Source organism: Antechinus flavipes, chromosome 3, assembly GCF_016432865.1.
Source record: "Antechinus flavipes isolate AdamAnt ecotype Samford, QLD, Australia chromosome 3, AdamAnt_v2, whole genome shotgun sequence".
In the NCBI taxonomy this organism is placed as follows: Eukaryota; Metazoa; Chordata; class Mammalia; order Dasyuromorphia; family Dasyuridae; genus Antechinus; species Antechinus flavipes.
Window position 1 is genome coordinate 287327528 of NC_067400.1, and position 16323 is coordinate 287343850.

At 34.5% G+C, this 16323-nt stretch overlaps 1 protein-coding gene across 1 annotated transcript in view; it reads left to right on the forward strand.

Moving 5' to 3' along the window:
* Positions 1-16323, forward strand: part of MAP3K15 (mitogen-activated protein kinase kinase kinase 15) — a 143095-nt gene that overhangs the window by 83914 nt on the left and 42858 nt on the right. Inside the window, exons 12-15 of the mRNA XM_051985155.1 lie at positions 2022-2071; positions 2499-2594; positions 4397-4484; positions 7358-7491. Of these exons, the coding sequence (XP_051841115.1) occupies positions 2022-2071; positions 2499-2594; positions 4397-4484; positions 7358-7491 (368 nt within the window). The remainder of the gene's footprint in view (positions 1-2021; positions 2072-2498; positions 2595-4396; positions 4485-7357; positions 7492-16323) is intronic.

Consider the following 16323-nt stretch of genomic DNA (forward strand, 5'->3'; position numbering starts at 1 on the left):
TTATTGAAAATAACTAAATCATTCATAGTTTCATCATGCAATGTTGCTATTAATATGCACAATGTTCTCCTGGTTCTGCTCTCTTCACTCTGCATCAGTTCATGTTAGTTTTTCTAGGTTTTCCTGAGAGCATGCTATTCATCATTTCTTCCATTACATTCATATACCACAGCTTGTTTAGCCATTCCCCTGTTGATGGACATCCCTTCAATTTCTAATTCTTTGCCACCACAAAGAGAGTTATTGTAAACATTTTTTTGTACAAACAAGTCCTTCTTCTCCCCCCTTTAAAAATCTTTTTGGGATATTAGAAGAATAGATACATTATAATTATTGTTTTATATTTGAGTTCTATAATTGTTCTATAAGACTACACTCATCTTTGGGTTGACTCAATCAGTGTGATCATCCTCAAATGATACCTTCCCAAAGGTAGAATAAGGCTTCAATTCTTCCTCTCCTCAAAAGCATCTTGATACTATTATTCCCATTTCTTCATGTTTGGATCTAATTGAGTTCTCTCAGTATAATTTAATCTGTCACTCTTAAAATGGGATGGTTTTACTCTTGACTCTCTCCCTTGATCTAAGATGGCATGAAACATAGAGAGAACTTGCATAACTTGCATTCAAGGCTTACCAAGTGCCTTTCCAAAGCCTTTTTAATGCCATAGAAGGAATCCTAAGGCTTAGAACTGGGAGAAATCTTAGATGGTCTTAAATTCAACCTCCTCATTTGAAACTGAGGTCTCTAAAAGTGAGCTGAATCCTGAAGTCTTACAGGAACTTGTAACACTCTATACCCTCTGGTTATGTTACTTGGACCCACCAAGCAATAAGAGGAACATTTATACTGGAGAAAGGAAAACTTAAGAGAGGAAAATGCTTTCTTCCATTATTTGAAAGGGGTATCCTGTGGAGGAAGAACATGATTTTTTCTGCTTGGCTTCAGAGTTTAGAACTAGGAACAATGAATAAAAATTGTATAGGAATATTGCATGTGGGAAGAAGCTTCTAACAGTGGGAGCTGCTATAAATTGAGGTGAATGCAATCTCTCAGAAATGAGTAGGTTCTTCTAGTAGAACGAGGCTTGTTGGAGATGGGGATGATTTTGTGCTTATCTTTGAAACCTCAATGCTTAGTACAGTGCCTTGTGTATAGTGGGTGCTTAACAAAGGCTTATTAATTGAAAAAGATTATTTAAAAATAAATTTTAAATTGAATGCAATAGATTGACCACTTTGCAGGAGGAGTGTTATAAGGGAGATTTTCTGTTCAGAAATGGGAAGAGGTAGATAAACTCAGTCAATAGACCCACAAGTAGGAGATTCTGTGACAGGTTTTTTTTCCAATTGGCTTAATTTTTTTTCAGTTTTATCTCTCATTGAGTCCAGCTGGAGGTCCTACTTTTTCTTGTTGTGACTATGTCGCCTCTCTTGGCAGCCTTTCCTTTCCATTCTGCTTCTTTTATTTGACATGCCAGGAATAAGAGAAGAGGAAAATGAAAAGAAATAGGATTCTCTTAAAGGAAAATGCTTTCTGGGGCTTTGTGCTTGCTTCCCATGGGACTGACCTCCCATCATAGGTCTTGATCTGGGCTTTGTGCTTGCTTCCCAAGGGACTCTCATTATTGCTCTTCTAGATATATTGTGCTGCCACTGCTTTGTTAGATTAATAAATTCTGGTCTTATTCTGTGGTTTCTGACATGTCAGTGGAAGATGAATGGTATTATTATAAACTTCTTATAGAAGAAGAATTTTCTATTATTCCAAAATAGAGACTTTCTGCTTTAACTGGAAAATGGATGTAAGTCAATTTCTATGATATTCTGCAATATATTTCTATTATTCTATGCTACTTTTAATAGTCAAATGCAGATTTTAAAAATGTGAAATTGTATCTCAAACTGAGAAAATTTAGCATATGTAGTTGAATATTGAATGAAAAAGGGAATGACCCTGTTATGTTAGACTTTACTGTCAAATGTGGAACTCTTGACTTGTGTCTTTGGTTCCTACAGAAGCAAATTCATGAATGGAATTTTACAGCCTCCTCCATTAGGGGAATAAGGTCAGTATGAATGAAAAATGACAACTATTCACCATTTTGTGCATTCCATTTCATTTTTGATGGAAACAAAAACTTTCTTTGTGATTTTTCTCTGCACGTGCCCTTTTCTCTCCTTCACAACATCTTGCCCAGTTCTGCATGGTAGAGTAGATGCTTAATTAATGCTTGTTGAATTAAATTGGTGAACACAAACTCAAAGCAGCAAGAGAAACATTTCTCATTTATTTAAATTTTATTCATATGTAAATCAAAGACTGAGTAGGTAAGTCATTGGAACATTAAGTTTTTAAAAAACCTTTAAGTGGAAGCAGTTTTGTAGTAATTTAATAATTTTCTACTAAATTTAAGATCTATACCCCAAGTTTTATATATATATATATATATATACATATATATGTAATATTTCTTTTTAATGAACATTTTTCAGCATATCCAAGTTTGATGAACGCTGTTGTTTTCTCTATGTCCATGATAACTCTGATGACTTTCAAATTTACTTTTCTACTGAAGATCAGTGCAGTAGGTAAGTTAATTCCATTTCTGCTTCATTTATTTGAAGTATGGTGAATCTGTTTAAAGAGCTTCCCACAAAGTTGCAGCTTGTGGTCTGAAAGAAAATTGCATTTGTTGAAACTACTTTTTAAAATGTTATAAATGGAACTGTAATCACCTTTTCAAACATAACATGATAACCCATTTATCCAAGAGTTATACTTTTGGCAACCTGTAAACACATAAATAAAGGAATTCTTTATTTGCTTTAATTGAGATGTAACTAAAATTTGATAAATTTCTAGAGTAGGCTCCCCAGATCTAAGTAGTAATATCAAAATGAATAAATTTATAATTACTAAACATTTTTTTCCTTTTTAAAAAATGTTTTGATGGTTTTTAAAAAATTTTTTACATCATAAATGTTTCCTGATTTCTTCCTTTTTAACAATGATAACAGCAACAACAAAAATCAAAACCCACAAAATTAAACAAAACTTATCAGTTTGTCAGCATAGGACACACTCTCTTTCCATAGTCCCTTAATTCTTTCCTGAGAAGAGAGAAATATATTTTATTGTTTCTACTCTGGTTCCATATGGGTCATTGCAATTAATCTTGAGTTCAGTTTTTTTTAAGTGTTGTTTCATTTATTATTGTAGTGACTATATATTGTTTTCCTGGCTCTGCTCTCTGCTTTATTTTTGTTGTAACTCAGCAGTTTCAGTTGTGTCTGCCTCTTCAGGACCCCAGTTGGGGTTTTCTTGGCAAAGATGCTAGAAGAGTTTGCCTTTTTCCTCCCCAGTTCATTTTACAGATGAAGAAACTGAAGCAAATAGGGTTAAGTGACATGTCCAGGCTCACAGCTAATAAGTGTCTAAGGCTGCATTTAAACTCAAGTCTTTATGACTCCTGGCCTGGTGCTCTAATCAATGTACCTCCTAGTTGCTTCATCTTTACTTTATATCAGTTCATCAAACTTAACATGTTTCTCTGAATTCCTACTATGTCTTTTTAGCACAGAGATTCTAAACCTGCCTTAATTATTATTTTTTAAAAAATTATTTTAATTAAAAATTAAAAAAAATTAAATTAAATTAATTTTAAAAATTCTTGGTTGATTATATTTTGATATAATTGGTTTCCTTTGCAATCCTGTGTATTTTCTTGTATACATTTAAAAATATCATTTTGAGAAGAGGTTGCTTTTTGATCTTTTTGATAAGAGTTTCACTACACTGCTTAAAGGTGTTGATGACACAGAAAAGACACTCTAGCTCTATCACTGGGAAATGAGTGGAAGGCAATTTTCAGTGGTCCCTTTCTCTAACTTCATTTAGGGACTTTATTGTAATTTATCCTTATCACCACCTTTTTTCAGGTAATCTCATGTTTTAAGGAAATAAACATTATTCCTCACAAAAATTATTCCTTTAGAGCGTTTTGGTTCACAGAGCTGTGATAGTTCATATAATGAATGGTTAATTAACAAATAATTATTTATATTATTTAATTAATTCATATATTAGTTTGTATTAGTTTTCCTTATTTCTTTGTCTTGATTTTCATATTTTGGTTCCTGGTTTTAAGATAGTGCTATTTACATGAAACTAAAACTTTCAGGTGAAAATTATAATTAGCTGGTTATTCCCAAACTCCAAAAACTTGCTATTTAGAAAAGAGACTTTTCCTTTCTCACACTCCCCATTGTGTATATTACCCACTATCAGTGCTCTTTCATCTGTGATGAATTTCACAAATGAATGAAGGTAAAGATGGGGGAATATAATTGTTATACATTTATGAATTTTTTATTACATTTGTTGTTTCCAGGTTTTGCTCTTTAGTGAAAGAAATTATAACAGATGTGGTGGGCTCTACAGTGGAATTAGAAGGGGAGATTGATGGGGATACATTAGAGGTGAGTCTTGTGTCAGTAGAAATGAAAGACTAATATCAAGATCGTGATAATATGTTTCCCATTTTCATCCTTTTAGCTTAAGTAAAATTTTTTATTGTTTTTGATGATTTATGAAGAATTCAATGGATTTTACTTTTGTTTTTCATATTAAATGGTTTATGATTTGCTTTTGAAGATTATAACAGCTATCATTTAGGGATAATCTTACCTTGGCATCTCAAAATCTAGATATTATGAAGTAAAAATGTGTGGCATTTTGGACTAGGCTTAAGTTTACCTCTGTAGGACACACTGATAGTCTCATACCTTAGTTCTTCATAGACTAGAGACAGAATTAAATGAATAATCCTTCCCTCAACAAAGGAAATTTTCACAAGAAAAAATTTGAAAGGGAAGGGAAATTAAAAGGAATAGTTTCCCCCACATTTACTTCTTAGGCAATCTAGGCAGATTACAAGAGCAAAAAGGTTGCTCTGAGAAATTAGTTTTAGATGAAACCCAGAGCTTTATGTTTTTTGAATTACCCTTACTTCCAGTGGAGTACTCTTCTACTTGATCTCAAGGACCACTCTCTAGGTCCCAAACCAGGAACTTAGGTTAAATCTATAAACTTCTCAAATTATAACCCACGAGTCAGAACAATAATTTCTGTAATTCCTCTTTTTGTCTCTTGCCATGTGGCCTAGTTTGTGTCTTCTATGACCAACCAAAATGCCCTCTACCAAGCTGTATGTGGACTCTCTAAATATTTCATCTTGAAACTTTCCCCAAAATATAATTGAAAAATCTTAAATTATTTTGGCATTGAGAGCTGTACTTGAAGTTACAAAGACCTGGGTTCAAGGCCTACCTCAGATACTTGCTAGTTTGTGACCTTGGAACTCCCTTAATCTCAGAATTAGCCCTCAGAATTCCTCATTTGTAAAAATGGTAGAGTTGGACTCAATGGCTTCTGTGGTCCTTTCTAGTTCTAGATTTGTGATTCTTTGAACAATCCAGAACCTTGAAAAGTATAATAAAGTAATTTGTCTATACATGTATATTTTTCAAAAACTAGATTATAAAGTCCATTAGGATATGGATATGGATCTTATTAAATCTTTATATTTCTTCTAGCATCTAACATCATGCTCTTAATCAAATGGAATAAAGTCTTTGAAAAGCTAAAAGTAGAAAATTATAAGGGGGGAATGGTTAGACAATTTGTAGCAGATCTTTTCAAGCATTCTTAAATTTCCTTTGGCTTCCAGATACAAAGAATTTTTATCTATTCAGCAATCAACTCAAAACAGACTTTTCCTTGGCAGACACTAAATTGGCTTGTTCTTCGCATTACTGTGTGCATATATTTGGAACTATTATATAATTAACCAGATTTGCCAGTAATTTAAATCGGTCTTCCCAGCTCCATTATTTATAATTAATGAGGTTTTAATGTGCTTTCAAGTCATATTAAAGCTATACCTCTGGGTTGCTTTAGGAGGAGTTTTTAATTGATATATATATATATATTGAGTCTTTTCCTGAAGCACTTATCAGTACCTTATAGTATTATGGAGTTGACCCTGATTTTTCTAAACCCATTCTGTTTGGACTTCAAAATCTGGCAAATTGTATCAAGCCAAAAAAGACTCCAAGCAGAAGTCGTGATGGATGTAAGGTTTGTGGTGCAAAGTTGAAAGGACTTATTAGAGGGGTGGCTACCAGACAATAGCCACAACAAATCAGAAAGACTGTCTATTTAAACTAGAAGGGTTGTGATCTGTAACTATGGAAGGAATAGTCAAAGTAGTTAAAATAATTTTTTAAATTGACCTCTAAACTATTTGAGATAAGGAAATTAATAAGATGGAAGCTCTTTTTAGAAAGTCCTAGATTTCAAATTCATTAGAGTTCATCTAACAGCATGTATTAATGATAGGAACTTCTCTTTTTCTCTCTCTCTTTCTCTTTCTCTTCTCTCTTTCTCTCTCTCCCTCCCTTCCCCCTGCTCTCTGTGTATCTCTGTCTCTCATTCTTTCTTTCCTTCCCTCTCTCTTGTTTTTGCTCTTCCTTTTTTCTCTCTTCCTTCCTCCCTCCCTCCATCCATCATTTATCTATTATCTACCTGCAATATATTTTCAACTTATTTATCTTTTCTCTCATAGCATATTTGTCTACTTGTCTTTGGGACCCTTCTGTATCATTAGATCCGTAGCTCCTTGACTATTTATTTTTTGTCATTTTGCATCTTCTTAACACATCGGCCAGGGCCTTTTATATTTAAACACTAAAAAACAATCAAACACAAACAAACAAACAAAAAACTCTCCCTTAGATCTGTGAGTTTATTATAGGGAGCTCCCAGTGTGGAAACTCCTGCTAATGTAGATTAGCAACTCATACTTAGAGGTTAAGTAAATTGCTCATAGTCATATAATATGTGTCAGAAGTAAACCTTGAATTCAGATCTTTCTTATTTTAAGACCAATCCTTTTCAAGATAGCTTTCATGATTTGCTTTGCATATAGTAGGTTTAAAATAGATGTTTCTTAATTGAATTGAATATTTAAAAAAGGTCTAAAATTGATGAAAAAATATGCCTGAAAAATACAAGTTCACTTTAAAATAAAATAATAGATGTGTGTGTAAATAATAGCTAGAATTCCATACCTTTAGAATGATTGTATAATTAAAAATAAAGTATCTAAGAAATAAGTGATAGTATTATGCTCAAATAACACATTTTTCTCCTTTGTGTATCTTTACATATAAATATATATGAAATATAAATATAAAAGCTATAATTGCTGATTATCTTTTTATTCAATTATTACAAGACATTCTTACCCCAAGCACTGTGTTTCTCAGTTTTCCTCTTTTTTTCCTCCTAGTATGAATATGATTATGATGAAAATGGTGAAAAAGTGGTCCTGGGGAAAGGCACATATGGAATTGTATATGCTGGGAGAGATCTTAGCAACCAAGTTCGAATAGCTATCAAAGAGATACCTGAGAGAGACAGCAGGTAAGCAAGTCACTTTGTAGTTGTTTCATGGATGGTATTTCCAAGGCAACGACTGATAGTTTAGGTGGCTCAGGCAGATAAGGAATAATTATTGCCAACATGGATGTTGTCTTGTCTAAGATATCATTGAAGTAAAAGTGAATCTTAACTGTATAATTCAAATAGATTTGAATGACATAGGGTATCTTACATTTGAATTGTAAAATGTCTTACTGTTAAGAAAATTAGAGGTAGTCTGACTTAGTGGATAGAACACTGCCCTCTAAGATGTTGGTTTGAATGCTGTGGATGATAGACTGAGAGGATGTGATCTTGGGCAAATTTCTCAGTCTCCTAGTGCTCCAGGGAACTTTCTGACAGAATTCATTCACTGAAGAGGATTTTCCCTCTTGGAATCCCTTATACTCATGAAATAACAGGTCTAGTCAAAAAAGAAGGAAAATTATACAATTTAAAAACTGATTCTAATAAAGCCAAGTCCCAGTCAATGCAAATAATGAATCCTGTGAAGTGGCTGTAAAATTCAAGTGTGCACTATTTATTTCCATTGGGCTAAAACCAGTGGCCATATTTTATATAATTATAATTAGAAATAATGTGAGTCCTTTTAACAAAGTATGTACTCTGAAATATAATGGAACTCTATATTATTTTTCAGGTGAATCTTTTTTAGATCGGAAATATGTGTGTATGTATATATGCATATACAACATATACATTTAAATAATATAATGCATACATGTAATTCAGTAATATGAGTGAATAAAAGAAAAAAATATTTATTAAGTCAAGTACTATGTTAAAATCCTGGCATGTTTAGAATATATAATATTATAGAAATTAATATTATAAAAATATATACTCTTTTTTTCCCTTTCTTTTCTCTTAATTGCACCTATCATTTGGGGTTAGTTTTCTGTCAGTAGTTTTCCTGCTTATCTTTTCAAATTAATCCTGTTGAAGATAAGGTATGTAGTTCCCAAAGTAGTGTGTAATTTTTTAACTAGATCAAGTCAGCAGCTGCTTTGCACCTTTATGGTGTTGAAGCATTATCTAGGGCACTGATCTGGTGGGGGGGGTCAAAAAGTCCATATCTGTCAGAGGAAGAAGATTCAAACTCATGTCTTTTCTCATTTTGAGGTGCTGTCTTTAACCACTATAACATGCTCCCTTTCATGTGTATATGTAACTATGAATGGAAACATGATCATAATATATGATAATCCTACTATCTTTTGTGCAAATTGAACTATAATTCAAATATTTTATCAGTTATAGGCATGATGTTTCAAAAGAATAATTTAACAAATAAGTTATATTTAGAGGAGGACAATCAGGATGGTGAGGCATTTGTAAACCATGAATCATCATCATAATAGCTAGCATTTATATAGTGGTTAGGACACGCAGGCACTATGTTAAGTGCTTTAGATATCTCATTTTAATCCTCATAATTATCTGAGAGGGAGGTGTTAATATAAGCCCCATTTTATGGGCAAGGAAATTGAGGCAAACTGAAGTCAATGACTTACCCAAGCTTTGCAGGTAGTAGGTGTTTGTGGTCAAATTTGAATTCAGGTATTCCTGACTCCAGGCCCAGCATTCTATGTAGGCAGTTCCCTACCTGTGCCATGATGAACCCCTAAGGAAACTGAGGTCATTTAGTTTAAAGGAAAAAAAAATGATGCTGGTGAGGTTGGAGGTGTTGAATGAAAGCTATCTTTAAATCATAAAAAGGAAATTCCTTGATTATTCTACATGGGAAAATTAAGATTACTAGGCAAAAGTCTGAAAGAGGCTAATTTTGACTCTGATAAGAGATCACAAAATTTCAAATAATTAGAGCTGTTCAGTAAGAGAATGGGATAAAATTGAAAGTGAATTTACCAATCACTGAAAGTATGAATTTTTCTGTGTTAGAGATGAAGGGATTAGATGATTTCTAAGATTCCCTTTCAGAGGCAGCTAGGTGGTGAAGTGGAATAGAGTACTGATCTTGCAATCAGGAAGTTTCATCTTCCTGAGTTTAAATCCAGCCTCAGACACAGTAGATGTGTGACCCCGGGCAAATTACTTAACTCTGTTTGTCTCAGTTTCCTCATCTGTAAAATGAACTGGAGAAAGAAATAGCAAACCACTGCAGTTTCTCTGCCAAGAAAACCCTAGGAGACAGACATGATTGAACAACAGGGCAAAATTAAGATTATTAGGCAAGTCTCAAAAAAGCTAATTTTGACTCTGATAAGAAATCATGCAATTTTAAAAGTTGATTTTCAACTCTCAAGGGTCAATGATTCTCTGTTTCTCTGTTGGCTAGTTGGCATTCTGGTGAATAGAATATTAACCTCTGTCAGCCTGAATTTCCAGTCTATAAAATGAGATTAGCACCTTTCTCTTAGTGTTGTTATAAGGATCACATAAGAATCGCTTTATAAACCTTAAAGCACTATAAAAATCCTAGCAATTATTTTTCTATAATTATTACTATTATTATGTACAGATATAATGCACATAATGAAATTTGTATTGAGGCAGATTTACATGTAATGAAAACTTCCTAATAATCAGAACTATCTCAAAATAGAAAGCTGTTTTGTGAAGTGGCAAATTCCTCATCTTTGGAGATTGGACAGCTACTTTCAGGAGAGATTATAGAGTAGATTCTTATTCTGATTTGGATGGTACGAGGTGACTCCTGCAATCTCTTCTGGCTCTGAAATTCTGGTATTTTGAGATCTGGATCTGTACCCTGCTCACAGACAAATTTTCCTTTCTTCTGAGAAGAAGAAATATAAATTTTGCATTCTAGATGTGAGGGATGTAGAAGACCCTTACCCAAAATGACTACTCAGAGATCCCTCAGTAGAAGGCAGAAAAGTTGTTTATTGAAAAACCTCCGGAGGATGAGTCGTCCCATCGCAAGATAAGCTCGCGGTAGGAGGGCTAAAGAAGTAGTAAAGATACATAGCTTTTATACAAGAAATTACATCACAAGTAAGAGAGCATTGAGAAGGGGAGGGGGAGGCATCTCATTGGTTGTTGCTAGTTGGGGAGATTGGAATGGAAGGTTTCTGTTTCCCTGAAATCTCCTGATTTCTGGGAAACAAAATCAGGCCTTCAGGCTTAATCAAGCAGACAGTGGTCCAGCTAATAGACTAAATACTGATAAATGTCAAATACCAATAAATGTCATCAGTTCAGGTTAAGTAAATATGTTTCTAGCTGGCCAAGGCTCAAATAGATATGAGCCTGCACATATACAGGTCATAGGGGAAACACAGAAATAATAAAATACAGAAAAAGAATTCATACATTCCTGTAAGTTCTTCACCTTTTCTATTCCCCACAGCTCCCCCCTTCTAACATGTAAATGATTTTTATCATATTTCTATGAAGAACTTACACACTGTTCAAAATCAGTTAGTATATCTATATATACATTGTTTATCAAGTTCACAATCAAGATCATCCCTCTTTAATACATTCCAGTCTTTTCTCTGAAGAATCATCATTTTAATAGTATTTTCTGTATGCAATATTTTGATAGGGACCACTGAACTATTCTGGTTACTAATGTAATTATACAGGATAGACATAGCAGCAACAGGATAATACCATTGACTGCAATAAGTTCATACCATAAAAATTGCTTCCACCAACTATCTTAGAAACAGTTATCACAGAACAGATTGGCATTTGGCAAACATAAAAATACAAAGATAAATAAAGATGACAATCTAGGGAAACTGAGGCACAACATTACACACTCTTCTTCTGAATATTTGAATTATTGAATTACCTCCCCAAGATACCTGGAAGGTCTCAGCACCATAATTTTGACCAATCCAATGTGAGGCAAATAAGTCAAAATGAAACTAGAAAATGCAAGGACTTATGGCAAGGACAAGTCTCTTCCTGACAACCCCAGAGTTATCAGCAGTACAAAAGCCCTCATCTCAGCCAGAGAATCCAGTTTGAGATGGACAGTTCACTGTGTTAGGTGGTCTGCAGTCATTTGTGCACTTAACTCAGCTTCTGCTTATAAAGGGAGTAGCAGAGCTCGAGACAGTCATGCTGCCCATTCAGAGGGGCAACCCACTCTAGGGGAAGAAGGGTGAGGCTTAGAGTAGCTCCACCTGTCCCCACCCAAGGGGACAGACAGGGCTGCTACTAGAATACAGATTTCTGAGCAGAGCTATCAGAGCATGCACAGTTAGAACATGAAGGCAGGCAAACCCCAAACTTTAGAGGCTTGATCTCAAAAGGGCAATGTTATTAAAAATGCTGAGGTACCAGTTAAGAAACTGGGGTTACAGGGCTGATGATTGCCAGTCCCAAGACAAATGTCTTTATCTTAGAGATTTCTTTAAAACAGAATAGTTCCCAAAACTGAGTCTGCCAGGGCAATTCCACAGAATAAGGGGTTTCAAAGCTAAAACATAGTAAAAACAAAAAGGATTGTTTAAGGACTTCCAATTCAATCTGAACTGGTGGTATAGGGGGTGGGGCAGAAGTACATAAGGCAAAAGTGAAAGAAAACTAAGGGTTCCCACTCTTTTAGGTATTTTGAGAAAAATCCACCAGTTTCCCTAGTTCCCTATCTCTTCCTCTCCTTTTTTTCCTCATGGAAAGGAATCATCCAAAAAAAAAAAAATAATAATAAATAGTCAAATTACCATCCACATATAAATCCCAAGAGTGAATTAAAGTTTCTACATACATAGCAGTCTAGTACAGGAGGAGTTTCCTAAAATCAATCAAATCAAATCAAATCAAATACCTTAAACAATTACATATTCTGAAGTGAACATAGATATTATAAACATATTATAACTTCCTTTACAGCAATAGTTACCATTTTTAATAATTTCCATCCCAAATTTTAAACACACAGTAATGTTTGCATTTTTTTCTAACTCTAGTAATAGAATTGTAATTTTAACAATAATTCATCAACCACTTTCCCACTTCCCCCATATCAGTCCAAATTACATCAGGAGCACTGGTGATGGTCTGGATCTTAGCTGCTTCAGGCTGAGAAATGGGCGAAGGTGCTCAATCCATGCAGGGGTGTGGGTGTGGTGTCAATCTAAGCTTCAGATGGGCCGATCCATGTCTCAGAAGAGATTCAATAATCTGTAATTTGACCAAAATTTAGAACAACAAAAAACTAAATCTAACAAAGTTAGAACAGTCTGGACCTGCAACAACATGTGGGGAGGCCAGTATAGATTGGCCAGCATTTCCTGTGTGAAGGAATAAGCTTGCTTCACAGGACAGGCAGACAGCTATAGTTCCAATAAGTAGCAGTTATGTTTCACAGACCATTGTAAATTGTCCTCTTATCATTTAAAAAAATTTTTTTAAAAAATAAAACACAAATATCCAGTAACAGACAGATGACCAGGCTAAATACTTATTTGCCTAAGTATTTAGGATATAATGATTACATATAACCAGATTGGAAACAGCAAGGTATGACATATTTGAATTACATTAACAGTTTTTATTAACTATTGTTCTGATTATAGAAATCAGTCACAGGAGGAAAAAATGCAAGAATATAACTATAACATAATATAAGCAGTTAAAACTCAATCTTCAGCACATCAAAGAGTGGAGCTTTAAAACTTCCAAATAGCATTAATTACAAGCCCAAAGAATTTCGTCTCCAAAGTTTCAAATAAATCTCAGTTATTTACCATGACCTTATATCAATAACAGTAAGAAATTTATCCCAGAAAATTCACACAATTCTCATATACCCAAGTAGATGTTGCATCTTGAATAAATTTAATATACCAATCATTTTGCTTTTAAAATACCCAATATACAGAAAAATCCCAAACTACATATGGTTCACAACAAAAACATTTTCAAAAGGAAGAAGGCAAAAACTATTATCCTTGAAGTCCCATTTCAGATAATTGGCATCAATACAGTTAATTAAAACTTCCTATTTTCACATAAAAAGAATCTGAAAAGTTCTTGAAAACATCAATTAAACTTTTTGAAATAACCCTTTCAAACTATATACCACATTTCTGATCATATTCTTTAATATTCATAACCATTATGTATCTAAAGAAACAAATATTCAATCAATTGACATCTTGTAAGAGCAGTTTGTCTCTTTAAATAACCATTTGTTTTCTTCAGCCAAAGGAACCAAGCGGCTGCCGCTTTCCACTGCTGCTCACTTTCTCTCCTCCCACAAAAACACATCCCTTCTCACAGCCATCTCTCTGTGACTACCCTTTCCAACAAGTTCCTTCTTTTTCCCACTGACGACTTCTTGAAATCATTTGTTTCTACTAATCAATCCTTCTTAAATTACTTTCATTCTCCTATCCCATCTCTCTGTCTCTCTCTCTTCCCAATGCTTACTTGCTCAAAATTTATTACATACTTTAAACACTCCTAAACCAAAAATCCTTCCGACTAGATGCTCTATTTAAACTATTAATTGCTTTTATAAATCAATCTCTTTTCCCTTGTCTTTAAATCATCTTTTTTTTAAACTTTAAACTTCAAGATTCACAATTAATTTTGAATTTCATAAAACTTATAATATAGTTTACAAATTACTCAATACTTTAAAAAAGCAATATACCATTTAAGTAGGGAGATACAAACACAAGCCCCCCCTAAGGTAAGCTACTGGCATTTTGTTTAATAACCTATATTTCAATTTGAAGTCCAACCAAATAGTAAAAAAAAAAAAGAAAAGTTTTTCTCTTCAGTTGTAAAGGCCACAATATTCGAAAAATTCTTAAGATTTTATACTCAGAATAAATCTAACATGTGTAAGGCAACAGTAAATTATTTCCCCCAGTTTTAATTTTATTTCAATTTCAAAATTATAGTACCTCTTTAAAATATAGTAAATTCCCAAAACTCTTAATCAAATATTGCAAACAATTACCCAGTTTAGTCTTCTTAAACTTTCTGTTCTCTAATTCCATGAAGGTAAATTTACTAATAATGATTTTTCTTTCTTTTCCTGCAAATTTTTTTCTTTAGAAGTATGCCTAGTTTTCCCACAGGTCCAACAGGTCAGAACGCCCCTGTGTTTAACTATTTACCTCTCTTACTCTATATTTATTCCTCCCTTCCAATATCTGCAGTTTCTTATTTCCAATCTTAAATTTTCCAGTCTTAACACACACACCAATTTAAAGTTATTTTACTTCAGTTTGTGAAATTTCCTAAAATTTACCTAGATACTTTATTCCCATGTCTTTTTTTTAGTGACCAGGAAAGAGTTAAGTACCAATCCTTGCTTTACCTTGAGAATTCTTTTCTCTGGCTGAGTCCTGATAACAGGCTCTTTGTTTACAGGAGCGATAGCCACTGTTCTTCTATTTTTCTCAAAACTTTCCAAACTTTCAATCTATGTTTTTATTTTTTCCCCTTCTTTCCCCTTTCCTGCAAAGCCGCTGCCAGAGACAGAGGGAGAGAAAGAGAAAAATGATTTTCTTTTCTTGAGAAGCCCAAAACTAGTTCCCAAATTCTAAGACCAATACATTCTGAGCCACTCTGAAAGAATTACTACTCTGAATGAATTCCAGTTCCCACAATTCAGCCTGATATTTTTCTAAGCCTGTAACACAGAACTGAATTCTTATCTCTTATGAGCTTTCTAACTTTTAACACAGAACAAAGGCAATGCAAAGCAGACATACACACAGACATTCACAAAACTCTATTTTCACCTTTTACATACAGATTTAAATCTGATATACCCAAATAATCCTGGGATACACATCCTCCCAGTTTTCTTTCTGTATATCTGGAAGTTCATTCCAGTCTTGAATTTCCTAGCTAACGTCCTGATACAAATTTTCGGACTGCTTCTATACCACCCTGGACCCGATTCAGGTGTTGGTGGAGGCCCTATGTTACTCTCACGCCCAGGCGGAGGCCCTATGTTACCCTCACGCCCCCACAGCCACCCGAGAGCTTCCTTAGGAAAAGTCCTTTATCGTTGGGGTTAACAGCAGTCCACACCAAAAATAAATTTAAGAGGGCTAATCCCTCAGGGTCTCCCTCGACCCAGCCAATAAACCCCCAGACTTCCCAAGAGCTTTACCTCGAGAACATATGTTTCTTTTCAGGCTGCAAATGCCGGCCATCAGGACTCTACTTCTTTCAATCTTCAATTCTGCGTTCCACTGAGTATTCCTGCTTCGGGTCGTTGTCTAAGAGGGGAGGGAGGCTGCTCACCCAGAGCCAGAGACCATGGAGAAAACTACTCCGTGGGCGCCTGTCCCTGTTCAGGGTGCACATAGCCATCTCCCCCAAAGACCCCATCCCGGACAAGCCCCCAACTGTGAGGGATGTAGAAGACCCTTACCCAAAATGACTACTCAGAGATCCCTCAGTAGAAGGCAGAAAAGTTGTTTATTGAAAAACCTCCGGAGGATGAGCCGTCCCATCGCAAGATAAGCTCGCAGTAGGAGGGCTAAAGAAGTAGTAAAGATACATAGCTTTTATACAAGAAATTACATCACAAGTAAGAGAGCATTGAGAAGGGGAGGGGGAGGCATCTCATTGGCTGTTGCTAGTTGGGGAGATTGGAATGGAAGGTTTCTGTTTCCCTGAAATCTCCTGATTTCTGGGAAACAAAGTCAGGCCTTCAGGCTTAATCAAGCAGACAGTGGTCCAGCTAATAGACTAAATATTGATAAATGTCAAATACCAATAAATGTCATCAGTTCAGGTTAAGTAAATATGTTTCTAGCTGGCCAAGGCTCAAGTAGATATGAGCCTGCACATATACAGGTCATAGGGGAAACACAGAAATAATAAAATACAGAAAAAGAATTCATA